Here is a 16112-nt window from a genome sequence, read left to right on the forward strand (position 1 = left end):
ATGGAGAGGCTGTTCCTGCCCATTCTCCTGCTGCTAGGAGCCTGTCAACGGGGACTCAGTGTAGGAACACTCCCTGGCTAGACTTTCTCTCTCACGGGAGCAAAGCCTCTTTCCCTCTCTCTTCTTCCCTCTCTATCTCTCTCCCTAGTCTTTATCCACTCGTTATTCTTACTTTTCTCAGTCGCTCTCCCTCTCTTCAGTCCTCTCTTACTCTTTCTCAATTTCTCTCTTTATCTCTCTCTCTGTCTGTCTCTCTTTATCTTTCCCTTTTTGTATCCCTGTCTCTGTATCTGTCCGTGGGCCTGTATCTCCTTCTTTATCCCCCTCGCTCTCCATCTCTTTCTCTCGCGCTCTCTCTGTCTATCTGTCTACATCGGCCATTATCACTTCCTCTCTTTCCGTCTTTTCCGATCTCTCCCTCCCTTTCAGTCTGTCTACATATCTCTTCATCTATTTCTTTCTTCATGTATCAATGTACCTCTGTATGGTTTCTTGTACCCAAAAATAATTTTACGATTTTCATCGAAACGCAAAGCAAAGAATCTCTTTCCCCTTCGTCTTCTCCTGCAGGACCCCAGTGTGGCCCCAGAAGCCTCTGAAGCCGTTCCCATCCCAGCTGCAGGCCAACAGTACGTGGAGGAGGTGGCGGAGGCCTGTGGAAACCTCCAGATGTTTAACAGCGTGACACTCGGGCCACTAGGGGGCAGCATAGAACGGCTAGGCCTTCAGCTCCTGGAGCAGCTGCAAGTTGGCCCTCAACAGCCCAATGTCCTCATATCCCCCTTCAGCCTCTCTCTGGCCCTTGCACAGCTGGCTCTAGGTTTACCTGCTGCTTTATTTGACTCTTTACAACACTCTGTTCTGTCCTGCTGGCTGGTTGGCGCTGTTTAGTCTAGCTCTCCTTCCAGTTCTGTCGATTGTACCCTGCACTGAAACGTGTTGCCATGCCATGTACACCTGTACCTTACAAAAGCATCTCTGGCAGGTGCACGGAACGAGACAGAACGACTGCTGCTGAGTAGTCTCCATGGAAACAACATGAGCTGTTACCACCACACCATGGGGGGTCTTCTGCGACACCTGAGCAACAGCTCCCTGCGGGTGGCCACACGGTTGTACCTGCGCCAAGGTGCGTGTCTGGGTTGTTAGGAACATGAATATCATTAGCCTGATTGCATAACTGCCTAAGTCCTATTTTAAGATTCATCTGGTATTTAGCGTCAAAAATGCCTAATTCATATATGACTTAAGCAGATAGTGATTATGGAATGTAAAAAACACTCTGATTAGCTTAGGACATAGCCAATAAGGCACAGTGAAGCAGCACTAGGGGAATGGAGTTAGGTTAGAAAAACAATATGTGGCTATACAGTTCTTCACAGCATTCCTCTTTCCCTCGGTTTCTTCTTCAGGGTTTGATGTGAATTTGTCCTTCCTTGAGAAGTCCATGGCCAGGTACGCAACCATTTATTAATATTAATGGCATTCTAGAGATACCTTTCTCCAAAATGAAATACCTTCAGGCTCGGAATCAAACCCAGATGACAAACATAGACATTGAAACTATGATGAACTACTTAACAAATACAATTACTTCTTAATGATGAATCTTTGTTTTCTTTGTTCCACCATTTGGTCAGTTGAATCGAAAAGTGGACAGCTCTAAATCAATTTCAAATGTTCTTGTGTGTCCATCAGGTATCGAACAAGCCCGGCTCCTCTGCTCTCTGTGGAGGACGTCAACCAATGGGTGAAGAACGCCACCAATGGAAACATCGTGAACTTAATGGAAAGCATTCCTCACGATGTAGTGCTCTTGCTCGTCAACGCTGTGCATTTTAAAGGTAGTGCACCTTCTGGAACAGTTGGATGGCATGCAGATTTAGTCTGTGATGCAGGCGTTGCCATAAGCCATGAGTAACCGGAGTTTGGGCACTGAGCTGCTGGTTCCCAAGTTCTTGGTTTTGAGATCAGTCAGCGTAACTTGTCCGCATGGCCCAGTCACTCCTCTGGTGTGGCCTATTGGCCTTCAGATGGACAGCTCTTCTTTTCACTATCGAATGTGATGAAAATCGATATAATGTTTAATGTAAATTGTTAAATATTCCCAACATAGACGGCTCTGCTTTAATTTGAAACCCCATCGCATAGAGGCTACAGATTTTGATTTCTGCAGCAGCATGCACCATTGTCCTTCCCCAACACGGTTGTTTACTCATTTAGGCATCATTGCATCCTTCCTTTCTGTGCTTTGCAGGTGAGTGGCAGACCCGATTTGATCCCTCGGACACTTCCAAAGGGCTGTTCTATGTGGACGAGCAGAACTCTGTCTCGGTGGACATGATGAGGTCCCCGAGGTATCCACTACGCCTGCTGCATGACGCTGAGCTAGAGGCGACGGTACTAGCACTTCCCTCTTGTCATTCAAAGATATCTTATATGGGACATTTTGTAGGTAGCCAGTTTGACTTTAGATACTGGAAATATTTAGACTTGGTAGCCCCGCCCATTCTGCCGGCGATTTGAGTTTGCCCTGCAGAGGGGTCTGGAGAAGAGCAATACATTTCTTTCTGCGTCCGATAAGTTTTTGCGGGAGCCAATCACCAAGCTGGCTTTTCCCCCTGGCGCGCTATTGGCTGGTTTAACACAATAACGAAAGGGAAGCGAAGGCAAGCAGCCAATCGCGTACAGAGTCATTTGAGCTAGGCCCATTGATCACGCCTCTTGTGCTGAAGAAAATGACAGCAGCTTCCCAAGACCAACGTGCAATCTACGATTGAGCTTGGTCTGGCATAGCCAGGCTAGGAAATATTTGGACAGGGACACTGATGAAAAAATCAATCACCTGCCACAATTTAGTTAGAAAGTGAAAGCTAGGGCAAAGGATTTGATACCTGGGGTTTTGACTCCAAAGAAACAAAGGAAGGATGCCATAGACTTTAGCAGGCTTATATTTTCCATTTCTCTCTTTTGTCCAGGTCGCCTGTTTTCCCTTCAAGGGAAACAAAAGCTTCCTGGTCGTTCAGCCAATCCAGGGAAAGGGAAACGTGTCATCGTTGCTACCCAAGCTCAACATCTCAGACTTGTACAGCCGGCTGCCTGCAGAGCACACCATGCAGGTGGCCCTGCCCAAGTTCAGACTGCAGTACCGCCAAGAGCTCCAGGAGCCCCTCACCAATCTAGGTAGGACAACGTCAGGCTTCAGCCAGTATACAATGCAATACTTGGTAAGGAGAGGGGAGAGAGGGGAGCTGGGGAGTTGAGTCAGGGATACGGTAGGGAGTGGAGTGACGGCAAAGACAGCAGAGTGGAGAGAGACAGAGAGTGGAGTCACGGCAGAGGCTGGAATGAGTGGAGTCACAGTAGAGCTTTGAGTGAGTGGAGTCACGGCAGAGACAAGTGTGAGTGGAGTCGTGGTCGAGACAGGTTTGAGTTGATTCACAGTAGAGCCTGGAGTGAGTGCTGTCATGGCAAAGCATGGAGTGAGTGGAGTCGTGGTCGAGACACGCGTGAGTCATGGTAGGGACGGGAGTGAGCGTTGTCATGGCAGAGATGGGAGTGGGGGAAGTCAAGATCAAGACGGTAGAGCCTGGACAGGACTGGAGAGAGGGTTCATCTAACGACCATCAATTCTCTGCGCCCTCCTCTCCCCTCCCTTCCCTTCTCTCGGGCCCTCAGGTCTTGGCTCCCTGTTCTCCGGTCCCGACCTGTCGGGCATCACGGAGGCGCCGCTGAAGGTGGGCGCCGTGCGCCACGCCAGTCAGGTGGAGCTAAGCGAGGAAGGGGCCGAGGCCTCCGCCACCACCGTCATCACCACTATGCGCTCCGTGTCCTTTTTCTCCCTCAACGGGCCCTTCTTCTTCGCCCTGGTCGACGACGCCTCCCTCGCCCCCCTCTTCATGGGCGTGGTCACCAACCCCGCCCCCGACGACGCTCCCATGCCCAACGACGAGCCTCGCGGCAATGCCTCCCATGGCGCCGAAATCGTTGCAGACGCCACCGAGGAGAAAGCTGTCGATAAGGAGCAGGGAGACGATCCAGTGGCTGCCGACGACGATCCGAAGACTGACTTGGGGCCCTCGGCGGCCCCAGACTCAAACGGGTATGTTCCCCCTCCTACTGCTGAAAAGGCCGGTCAGCTGTGCCTCAACGAGACACCAGGGACACCAGAGAGCATTGGTGGGGAAAGCGGAGACCAAGGGAACAAGACTATCCCCTACGTATCCAACGCTATCCCGACCTGAAACTAACGTGCAGTATGTGAAGCAGTGTCATTAAAGCTACTACATCAGATCCATGAGCTGCATCCTGTAAACTTCACTGAAATGTTTATTGAGTTTGTATTTTGATCACATCATGACACACGTGTGCGCTCTATTCCCTGCATAGATAATGCTCATATGAAACGCGTCAGTGCAAAGGATATGAAAAAGTGTAGTTGAATAGTTGAAAGAACGATTATTATACCGCTTATGTCTTTTACTATCTTTTCATCTAACTCTGTGGTTATAAGATGTTTGTTCATCCATGCCAGGTTTTGCCAAATCTGTGTTGAGACATATGGGGAAAGTGTTTCATATTAACTTATAATGCCTATTATAAGGCATTTATATAAGTGTTTTAATAACATGGTTGATTTAGGGGTAGCCAACACCATTTGATTCACCATGAAATTCCTGTTTGTATTAAAATAAAGTAAAATTCAACTGTTGTACGGATTCCGCATGCGGTGCATTCTTCTACATTCATGGTCACTACATCGAATCACTGATTATCCCGTGTCCTGCGTCAAAGCAGTTAGAGCTGTCTTTTAATGACCGTCAGGGATGGCAGTGGACTGGAATATTTAAGGGCCAGTGAAATAATATTATTGGTTCACTGGTACAAAAAGCTACATTTTGGTCTCCTAAGATACAATGTCCTCATATGATACATGATCCAACATAGCAATATGTCAATCTGGCACTGTTAGTGAATAGCATAGTTCAGAAAACTAGTGAAGAAGGTCTTCTAAGGTCTTCACTCACAGTTTATGAATGTTCGACTGTTGAATAGATGATTGGATGGGCTTAATACAGGCCTACGACAGCCACAGATACCGATTTTTTGGCAACATTTTTGTAGCAGTTTAATTGATTGCTGTCTGGATGCAGAGACCCTAGCTTTAAGGTATACACTACAATGCACACAACACATTTAGGGTGTTGCACCAAACACAACCTCAGGAGTAGACCTCAGGAGTTGAGAGGGTCGATATGCAGTTCTTCTCATCTCCCGACGGAACGGCTCGAAGATTGTGCTTCAAATCTGTGTTATTGGCAAGAGAGAGAGACTTCGCTTCGGAGGGAGCACAATCTGTTTCAGTTACATGGGTTTAGTGGCAAGAGAGAGGGAGTGATTTCTGATTTAGTGATATCCATTACCGCAAAAGAAATTCAGATATTCCTTGGTCAAAATCATATACTGAGTTAAACATTACAGTTTAACTGCCGTAAAAATCTCAAAGGAAGAGTAGAAAATTGAAATTGCACGGTGATAACGCCATAATTCTTGACCCTCTCTCGCCTAACCATAGCCCAGGTGCAAAACATAGCAAGGTGGCTCCCGGGACAGATGTCTGTCCCGCTCGGTTCTGCTTTTACTGTTTTTTGGAGTCTCTGAGCAACCCTCCAAAGAAAAACACTGGCGTGGTTGTTTGTGTTCCCATCCCCGTCCGTTCCTCAGGGAGACCACGCCCACTTTGGCCACGCTACAACTTCATTAAACAATCTAAGGTATGATTCAATTAATAATTACATAACAGTGATAACGGTATAGGTCTACCCTTTCATTTTTTATGTGCATACATGTAAGCCATAAAGTTTGGCAAGTATATAACTGATGAATTTAACAGGCGTTTGAACTCGGTTCATAAGGAGGCTTAGAACTTTGTCTTGCTCCCAAATCGCCGTGGGCTTGGTAAAGACGCGTCTCGAGGACAAGACAGCGCGTGTCGTTGGCAGAGCGGCCGACCTGAAGTGACGTCACAGCAAGGCGGGGTCCTGGTCCTGCTGGCTGCGCGCTCCTCATCACTGTGGAAGTTCCGTCGACATCTGCAGACACCGTCGGGCTACGCGAAAGATCCAGAGAAAGGTGAGAATTTAACGGTTAGCGAGCATACAATGGCTGTGTTTAGGCTATTCATGTTTTTCTACGTGATGCATGTGCTGCACGTTTGATTTTTATGTGGTTTTCACCTTCAAAAGTTAACAAACCTTTATTTTTTTTCTATTTTTTTTCTTTAGTCCCCTGTAGAAACATAATGTATATACATATGTATATATTTCCTAAACGGGCCTATATTCCTTTGGCAGGGTCGAAGCCAAGATATTGTTTCGGTATAATGACTCAGGTTTTTTTCCCTTTCTTCTTAACTATCGTGTTTTTTTTCAAGGGACCCATTTCAGGGTCCCTTATAAGCCCAGCGGTCCAGCGACAAACATTTCTCCTGCCAACCACATTATATAATTGTTCCAGTTTATGTCCACAAGGCGGCAAAAGTTCGTTGATTATTTGTATTGGTAGCCTGTTATTGCGTTACACTATTCTGTGTGGTGTTCTTTATTTACTTTCCAGATGTAGGGCAGATTTAGAGCAGCAAATGCAAATGTTTATTTTATGCCACTCAGCTTGGCATAACATATTTAAATATGGATAGCATTTTGTCGAGACGAAAATCAATTTCTCTATGAGGGCGAAATAAGCCTAGTTTTTATTACTACTGTAATAATAATACTGTACTACTGCCTACTGTACAATAGCAGAACACATTGCAGTTTTCTGTCCAGATTGAGCATCTGGTAGCCTGTAGGATCTCTAGGTCCTGAGGACTTTATTACTTGAAGATACACTTTATATTTTATAGATATTTTTCAATTTGCAAAACCTGGTATTTCTCCACTATTTTAACTGAAAAGATGCAGCCTTTTTTGCAATGTGGCAACATCTCAGTTGTCTCACGTGGACATTTTTTTGTTTTCAAGACAAACACTAGGGCATGATTGATGGGTGGACTGCCAAAAATTTCATGAGTATGTGGAATTTTCCACTGGCACATCAGTCTAGTCTCAACAATGGAGAATCTCTCAGCCACAACCCAAAACACTGACACACAAGTGTGGTAGAGCGAGTGAGCACTAGAGGTTTCCACAGCGCAATATGAAAATCCCTTTGGAGATATTCTTCATGGGAAAGGATGAATAAAAAAGAGTTTGGGATTTTCTGCACTGAAATTACTACTGACAGACATGGTTAAGAAATCAGTTCAGCACCAAGGACACTGGGGAGATTAAACACACACACGCACACACACACACACACGCAAGCACGCACACACTTACACAAACACACACACACAAACACGCACATACACATACACACACAAACACACACACACACACACACACATAGTGTACGTTTAGACTTGTTCCAGTTATCTGGGAAAGTTGCCGGTGAGGTTTTGGACAGATGTTGGTGTTGAAACCTTAGTGGAGAACGTTAAGGCATGCAGAGGCCTGGTGAGGAGAGGAGAAGAGAGGAGAGGAGAGGAGAAGAGAGGAGAGGAGAAGAGAGGAGAGGAGAGGAGAGGAGAGAAGAAGAGAGGAGAGGAGAAGAGAGGAGAAGAGAAGAGAGGAGAGGAGAGGAGAGAGGAGAGAAGAAGAGAGGAGAAGAGAGGAGAGGAGGGGAGAGGAGAGAGGTGAGGGAGAGGAGAGGAGAGGGGAGGAAAGGAGAGAGAGAAGAGGGAGTAGGCGAGAGGAGGAACAAGAGGTGGAGGAGAGAGGTGGGGGGAGGAGAGAGAAGAGAGGGGGATGAGAGGTGGAGAGGAGTGGAGAGTAGAGGACAGGAGAGGAGAGGAGAGAGAAAAGAGGGCGTAGGCGAGAGGAGGTACGAAAGGGGGGAGGAGAGAGGAGGGGGGAGGGGAGAGAGAGACTTTGAGAAAAGGAGAAGTAGAGGAAGAGAAGAGAAGCTGTGAGGGGGCTGATGAGTGTTTGTTGGTGTTTGGTGGGGTTGCTGGGTGTTTGGGGTGCTTGGTGGGTACTGGGTTGGGGGGTTGGTGATGTGGAGTATGACTGACGGAGCATTTTGCGCAGAACGATGGTTAACAGCTACCAGATGACTAATGGAAGAAAGGTGTTCCTGTGTTTGTGTGTGTTTGTGTGTGTTTTTGTGTGTGTGTGTGTGTGTATGTGTTTTTGTGTGTGTGTGTGTGTGTATGTGTGTGTGTTTGTGTCTGTGTGTCTGTGTTTGTGTGTATTTGTTTGTGTGTTTTTGTTAGAAAAATAGAGTTGGAGTAAGGCATGCAAAAATCAGTGGCCACTACAAACCTTGAGTTGGAAGGGTGTGTATATGTGTGTGTGTGTGTGTGTGTGTGTGTGTGTTTGTGTGTGTTGTTCAGGATCAATCTCAGCTCTACACATTATAATGCCAAGATGGAGATGTTTAGAGGACTCATAATACCTAAAGGTGGTCACGTTGTCACACCTGGTTGTAATAAGTCATACGTTGTTATAATCACAGTATGTTTGTGTTTCAGGATGAAGTGGGCACTTTTTCTTCAGATGTTGGCGGCCGTTTGGTCCCTTGGCCACACTCAGATGGTAAACTAGCCCAACTCCCAATGATTTGATGATCTGACAGCAGATTGTTTAGTTAAATCGCCCTAAGTCTGACTGTCTATCTGTCTGTCTATCTGTCTTTGCCTGGTTTTCTCTCTCTCTCTCTCTCTCTCTCTCTCTCTCTGCCCCTCTCTCTCTCTGCCCCTCTCTCTCTCTCTCTCTCTCTCTCTCTCTCTCTCTCTCTCAGGTGGATACAGAGGAGACGCCCGTGGAGGAGGAGCATGTGGAGCTCTTCACCACGCCCACATCAAAGTTGGCCGCCGCCACCTCTGACTTTGGCTACAACCTGTTCCGTGCCTTGGCGGCCCAAGACTCCGCCTCTAACCTCTTCCTGGCGCCAACTAGCATCTCAGAAGCGCTGACACAGCTCTCTATGGGTGAGGCACTCACCTAGCGTCCCTGGCTCTGTTTTCACCCGCACAGGCCCATCTGCAGGCCTGTTCCTATTGGCTGCTTCGATCTCTGAGGACGGGACCAGATATTTGAGTGCCAAAGGTTGCCTCTCTGACCATGTCCACGAGCATGTTGCCGACATACTGCATGTCGATGTAAACATTTTCCTTCCTCGGCTACATGTGTAAAGCAACAGAGGTCAACATTCACAAAACAGTGACACCCAAATACCACGGCCCAACAAACCAGCCATCATCCATTTCTTCCCTCATGTCTCACCCCAACAGCTGCTGCAATGGTACATCAATAGAGCTGGAGGCAGCGTCTTCAGGCAGATAGAACTTTCTTCAAAGTGGAGTTCTCACACATTGCTGTACTCGCTCCAAAAGTGAAAGCGTGTTTCAGCACGGTCAGCACACTTGTCAGCAAACTTGCCCTACCAGCGCACCAGTTGAACATCTGCAGCAGAAGGATGGGGCAGAGAAAGAGTAGTCAGGGCTTTGAAAACTGGAACTGGGATGACATTCTGGGTTGAGGCACAGGGTGGGCCCCCCATAGCGCCGGGCCTGAGCCTGTGTAAAAGTACTGTAGCGCTGCCAAAATTAAAGTCCCCTCATCAGGTATGAGCAGTGTTTGATGGTGATCTAGATTTAGATGTTACGTTGAACAGAATAAAGAATAATGTTGAGGAAACTTACTAATTGAGCGATACAACACGCTTCGTGGCAAGATGGCTACTAGGTTGAGCTTTTTTCAATTAAAAAAAGAGCTTTCATTCAAAAAGACAAAAGAAAAAGAAAGTTTCATGGATACATTTGTATATATGTCCTTCTTGCTTGTGTTAATATATATAAACCTGTATGTTGGGTCCTTCTCTTGGCCAGGGGCCTCTGAGCAGGCCCAGAGGCAGCTCTACCGGGCCCTGAGGTACCACAGTCTCCAGGACCCCCAGCTCCACAACACACTCAGGGACCTGCTGGCTGCCATCAAGGGCCCCGAGAAGGGCCTGAAGACTGCTGCGCGCATCTACCTGGCCCGCAGTGAGTATGTGTGTGGTCCTGAAGGTGTATTAGGTTTAGACTGTGTGTGTGTGTGTGTGTGTGTGTGTGTGAGTGTGTGTGTGTGTGTGTGTGTGTGTGTGTGTGTGTGTGTGTATTTGCGAGTGTGTGTGTGTGTGTGTGTTTAGGAGCGAGAGAGCGAGAGAGAGAGATTGTGTTTGTTTCCATGAGGTCCTTAGTTTGTATGAGTGTGTGTGTGTGTGTGTGTGTGTGTGTGTGTGTGAATGTGTGAGAGAGAGTGAGTGTGTCTGTGTGTGCGTGTGTGTGTAGGAGAGAGATAGAGAGAAATTGTGTATGTGTCTATGAGCTCCCTAGTTTGTATGATGTCCTGAGTTTGTGTGTGTGTTACTGCGTGTAGGACTGAGGCCGAAGCAGGACTTCTTCGGCGTGGTGGAGAAGCAGTACGGTGTGAGGCCTCAGTCTCTGTCGGGTGGGGCCAAAGACTTCAAGGACATCAACGATTGGGTGAAGCAGCAGACAGGAAACACGATTGCCCGCTTCCTTGCCAAACCCCTTCCCCGCAACGCTGGGATTAACCTGGTCGGTGCAGGCTTCTTTAAAGGTAAGAACCCTGTGGAGTAGCCCGGAATGACGCACATGGTTATTTAAGGCAAAGGATGCTTTTTAAATGTATTATATTGTTTATTATTTTCTCCTGTAATCAATCGGGAGAGAAGCTTGCTTAGCTGGTGTTTAGAATCAAGAAGGCTCCTTGCGCTCTACCAAAGTATAACTAAAGGCGACATATTATACCACCAGGTGTGTGATTGGCCATTACAAGCCGTTCTGAAAATCAGCCTCTTTTGACATCACAAGCGGGCGTGTCCACCTAGATGCATAACGGATAGACTAATGTTTGCTACAGTCCACTGTAGGCTGGTAGACTTGTAACGGCTAATCACACTTACACCTGGTGGTATAACATGTCAGCTCTAACACAAGTGTTGAGAACAATTCAAGTCTAAACTCATTTATGAAAATGGTTTTGGCTATAATCCAGCTCTTCATGACTGTTTAGATGTCTATCAGGGCATCGATGGAAGCCGCTATAGAAAGCGGTGTGTTGTTTTGTGTCACTCTCCTACAGTCTCTGTATTGTTATCTCTTCAGCTTTAGTGCTCTTAATGGTCCTCTACCTTCTCAAGGATCTTAACATTCCTCTAGGTCTCCAGGATCTTAACGTTCCCCTAGATCTCCAGGATCTTAACGTTCCTCACATTCTCCAAGATCTTAACTTTCCCCAGGTCTCCATGAACTTAATGTTCCTCCATGTTCTCCAGGGAAGTGGGTGACGCGCTTTGGTCAGAGCGGCGCCATGGAGGAATTCCAGGTGGATGGAGGGGCACCCGTCCGCGTTCCCATGATGCACCAGGACAACTACCCAATGAAGATGGGGATAGACTCAGATCTGGACTGCACGGTAACAGACCCAACAGCGCCTAACCCATCCCTGGGTTTGGTGATCCCCTGCCTCAGAGAGTACCTTACCTGTGAACACATGCTTTGCTAACACAGTGCTATGCTATCTGCCCATGCTGCCTCCAGATTGGTCAGATCCAGATGCATGATGATGTCAGCATGTTTGTGTTCCTGCCCAACAACCTGATCAGCAACATGTCGCTACTGGAGGAGAGCCTGACGGCCGAGTTTGTTCAGGACCTCTCCATGACCCTCCAGGCCACGCAGGTGTCCCTAAAACTGCCCGCCCTGAAAGTGAGCTACTTCAAAGACCTGCTGCCAGTCCTCTCCGACCTGGGTGAGTCTCCTTCTTTATGTCATACCGTTGGTAGATTTCATTGAAAGCCGCCGGGTTCAGGACCCCAAAGCCCCTCCCACTTTTTTTTAATGGTTTGCGGTTCAGGGTGTGGTCATTTGCTTGGGTGGTACTCTTTTAATCGGGCCAATCAACCTCTTGAAGGCGGGACATGGGAAAGAATTATGCTAACTGAATCTGTTTGACCACTAGTGAGCAACAAAAAAAACATGCTGGGCCATTGCAAAATGTTTGCACTTTGCCAAAATGATGACTGAATTAGACTTTGTCAATAATCTCAACCTTGCTCATGTTATGTTGCGCTTGGTTGAACCCCCTTTAATGGAGAACCATGCGCCAGCAACACTTCTGCAGATGCCGCCCTCTATAGGTCGAATACGTGTTATTGCATTCATTAACCTCAAAGGCTCGTATGGGCACCCGGTCGCCTACTGATTAAGTGTTGACGTGACACTCATGTCCTCAACTTATTGGAGTACAGAGGAGTACAGCTGAGCCATCAGCCCTGCAGCCCAAGAATGAGCAAAACCTTAAAGCTTTTCCTTAAAGGTGGGGTCAGAGGGTTTGGTTCTCCTTCAACATCCTATCCGCTCTCCCACACAGGTCTCTCTGATTGGCTGGCCGAGACCAACCTGGTGGACGTCACCGCCCAGCCCGCCAAGCTCACCTCCGTCAATCACAAGGTTGTCATGGAGATTGCCCCCGAGGGGACCCAGTACCCCAGCAGTGCAGCCACCCGGAGCCACCTCCTGTTCCACGTGAACCGGCCCTTCCTGTATCTGGTGCGGGACGAAGCCTCGGGGGCCCTGCTAGTGATGGGCCGGGTGCTGAACCCTAAGGACCTGAGGAAATAGACCTGCTCACACTACCACACACACAGCTTATACACACACATACAGGTGCCATACACACACATACACACACACACACACACACGCACAGTTAACACACACACACACACACACACACACACACACACACACACACACAGTTAACATAGACACACACACACACACACAGCTTATACACACACACACACACACACACACATACACACACACACACACAGTTAACATAGACACACACACATATTCAACATAGACACACACACACAGCTTATACACACACACACACACACACAGTTAACATAGACCCACAAACAAAAACACACACACACACACACACACACGCACACCCACACACCCACCCCCACACACACACAGACAGCTTCTACACATACACACACAAACACACACAGCTAACACACACACACACACACACACACAGCCAACATAGACACACATACACGTAAACACACACACACATGCACACACACCGACTCTTAGCAGGTCCTAGGAGGGGATCCAAAGGTTAAGCATTTGTCCAAAGCTAATGAATGATAGCATGTGTCAGTTAATGGCAACATCAGACCAATCCGTCTGCCTCTTTCTTGTCAAAGTTTATGAGAAGAATTTGAAGATTTCATGTTGAAACAGAAGAACGTAAACGTATTTGTCTACATCTTTCTTTAAATACTACAGAAAAAAACACCAAAAAACCCCTGCAGCAAATGTCAGTTATTATAATAAATAAATAAACGCAACAGTAAAACGGCAAGCTGACTTTGTCTCTCTCTGTAAGACAAGCACCGACATGACTGACAAAATATACAACTTTCTCGTTCTTCAGCACCAAGGTGGGAAAGTTTCTTTCCTTGGCCGACAGCCCAGGCATTTGCAGGTTCACCGTTGGGGTCTGCTTTTGTCATGCTGTGCGTTTGGTATTTCATACCGTTTCCAGTCAGTCCGTCTCTTTCCATGGGAGGAAGCTAAACACAATAACGGACTCCAGGCTTGACATCCTCACAGAGATGTTGTTTTGGCAGGGCTGAGCAGTCATTTGTGTTGTGTGTTTAGATTTGGCAAGATACCACAGAGTTAAAGTTTTGTTTGACATTTCTGAAAAGATGAAATGATATGATCAGTTCAGACATCTCTCAGCTCTCAATCTGTGTGTTTGTGTTTGTGTGTGTGTGTGTGTGTGTGTGTGTGTGTGTCTGGTGTGTTCATACAACATAATTGTATTTTGTTCTCCTCAGATGAAATGATAAGATCAGTTGAGACATGTTGGGTCTTAGACTCTGTGTGCGTGCGTGTTTGTGTGTGTGTGTGTGTGTGTGTGTGTGTGTGCATGCATGTGTGTGTGCGTGTATACACATTGTGAGGCAGATTCCATTGCAAAGGTCAGCAACACAGGTCAACGACCGGACAACCACCCCAACAGAGCATCTCCAGAGAATCCAGAACTCAGAATCCAGAGAATCCAAGGCCCGGTCCATCGCACTGAACAGGGCTTGTTATGTACAGGCTGTTTTGAGACATGTGTGTTATGTTAACAGTAAGCAGCCCTTAGAGAGTTCGCTATACAGTCTATTATATCCAAGGTGCTTCCTGTCAACCGTCTTCAGACTCACCATGTGGCAAACATAAAGATATAAGCATGTTTCTTGTCACTGGTGTTGTCTGTCAACTGATATTTTACAATATAATTGAATATTCAATGATGTAACACTAGAGGGAGCCACATGTTGTCAAGTTCTTGAGAGTAACTGATACATCCACAATGTACTTTGTCAAAAGACGTTTAGCCATATTTTTTATAAAATATACCCAAATTGCATATAAAAATATATCAAAAATGCTCCTATATCTATGGGCCTACATGCCGAGCATTTAAGAGCTATGGCTACGGACACGGCTGCACTGCTTCAAGCCCTCAGCCCTCATCGTCAGAGTCCAGAGTCTTCAGGGCCAAGATGTTTTAAACTCTTTCACGACACCAGAACAGGTCTAACGAGATGGAGGGCACAATTAACCTAGTGCTTGATTTAATAGTGTTGTTTGCACAACCTTTAATGACCTTTGTAAAAAAAAGAGGCAAACAGTAACAAAACATCTCATGCATTATGTTCCCAGTGTTACGAGAGTGGCGTGTGTGTGTGAGTGACGTCAGCGAATGACTCGACGAATGAGTGAACTAATGAGTGAAGCCTCCACATGCCTGTGCACCACCTGCCCTTCTTCATCAAAGGATATTAACTATGGACATTCGCCCGAGCCGGGACACAGTCAGACTATGAAGTTAAAGAGCTCTTTTCGCAAAGGTGAGCAGCCAAAGTCACATCAGCCCTCCTCCGAGAGTGAGGATGACTATGATCATCGAGAAAGAGTCCCCACTTTGAGACCCGGACAGTATGATGGCACCACACCCTGGACAGAGTTCCTGCACAGGTTTGAGAGTTGTGCTAAAGCTAACTACTGGTCTGCAAAGACAATGGCTGTCCAGTTGAAGTTCTGCATGGTGGGTGCAGCCGGGGCCATCATCCACAGAAATCCCCGGTCCGCCCAGTGGGACTACGTCCGCCTGGTGGAGGAGATAGAAACTGCATACGGCCCTTCCTCGCAGCATGCAGCGGCAGTAGCTATCGAGCTGAGACAGCGTGTCCGCAAACCAGGTGAGGCTCTCCATGTTTTGCGAGATGACATCTACGGGAGGGTGTCAGTAGCCTACAGCAACAGGGCTGATGCTGAGCAGGACGCCATAGGAGTTGAAGTCTTTACTAATGCTCTAGGGGATGCAGAAATTGTACAAAAGCTTTTAGAGCAGCGCCCACAAACATTAGCCCAAGCCTTTGACATTGCCCATCGCTATGAAACCACGAAGCGAGCAGCATCATATGTCGCCGGTCTCATGCACTCAGGAGCCCGTGGCATAGCTGAGCGCAGGCCCCATGCTATGTTGATCAGAGAGGGAACCGACGAAGAGGAATTAAAGAATGCTACAGCCTCCCCATCAGCCATCTTTAAACCTGCGTCTCCCAGCCACGGTCGCACACCATATGGAGGTAAAAGCTCCAGAGACATTAAATGGGATGAGATTCGGTGTCACAACTGTTCAGGCCGGGGTCACATGAAGAGAAATTGCCCCTCACCAAGAAATGCAGCTAGGGCTCTAACTTCAACCATGTCCCCTCAAAGCTCAAGGTCAGCTGTGCTTCACCTTAAGGCCCAGGGTCAAGAAATGAACATTTCTTGACCTTGAGGCTTGGCAGGAGTATGTGGTAAGAGGCAACATCCACCTTAAAGATCCAGTTGAAGGGGGATTGATGCTGAGCCCCACCAAAGGCTTTGTTGAAAAACACAGACTGTTAGTGGCCTGAGTTTTAGTGGAAGC

The 16112-nt window shown here is 47.2% G+C and overlaps 2 protein-coding genes across 2 annotated transcripts; both read left to right on the forward strand.

The window, feature by feature from the left end:
- serpinf2a (serpin peptidase inhibitor, clade F (alpha-2 antiplasmin, pigment epithelium derived factor), member 2a) lies at positions 1-4244 on the forward strand (the record flags this gene model as incomplete). The annotated part of the gene is made up of 8 exons (XM_079738467.1): positions 1-60; positions 571-820; positions 986-1129; positions 1413-1455; positions 1699-1844; positions 2258-2400; positions 2979-3183; positions 3679-4244. The coding sequence occupies 8 exons, from the start codon at positions 1-3 to the stop codon at positions 4242-4244; spliced, it is 1557 nt and encodes a 518-aa protein (XP_079594593.1).
- A 1793-nt stretch (positions 4245-6037) lies between these two features.
- Positions 6038-12948, forward strand: serpinf1 (serpin peptidase inhibitor, clade F (alpha-2 antiplasmin, pigment epithelium derived factor), member 1). Its single transcript, XM_079738611.1, has 8 exons — positions 6038-6132; positions 8573-8636; positions 8842-9031; positions 9932-10087; positions 10464-10667; positions 11386-11525; positions 11651-11861; positions 12483-12948. The coding sequence occupies exons 2-8, from the start codon at positions 8574-8576 to the stop codon at positions 12731-12733; spliced, it is 1215 nt and encodes a 404-aa protein (XP_079594737.1). The 5' UTR covers positions 6038-6132; position 8573; the 3' UTR covers positions 12734-12948.
- The last annotated feature ends 3164 nt before the right edge of the window (positions 12949-16112 follow it).

Source organism: Pollachius pollachius, assembly GCF_949987615.1.
Source record: "Pollachius pollachius genome assembly, chromosome: 6".
Lineage (NCBI taxonomy): Eukaryota > Metazoa > Chordata > Actinopteri > Gadiformes > Gadidae > Pollachius > Pollachius pollachius.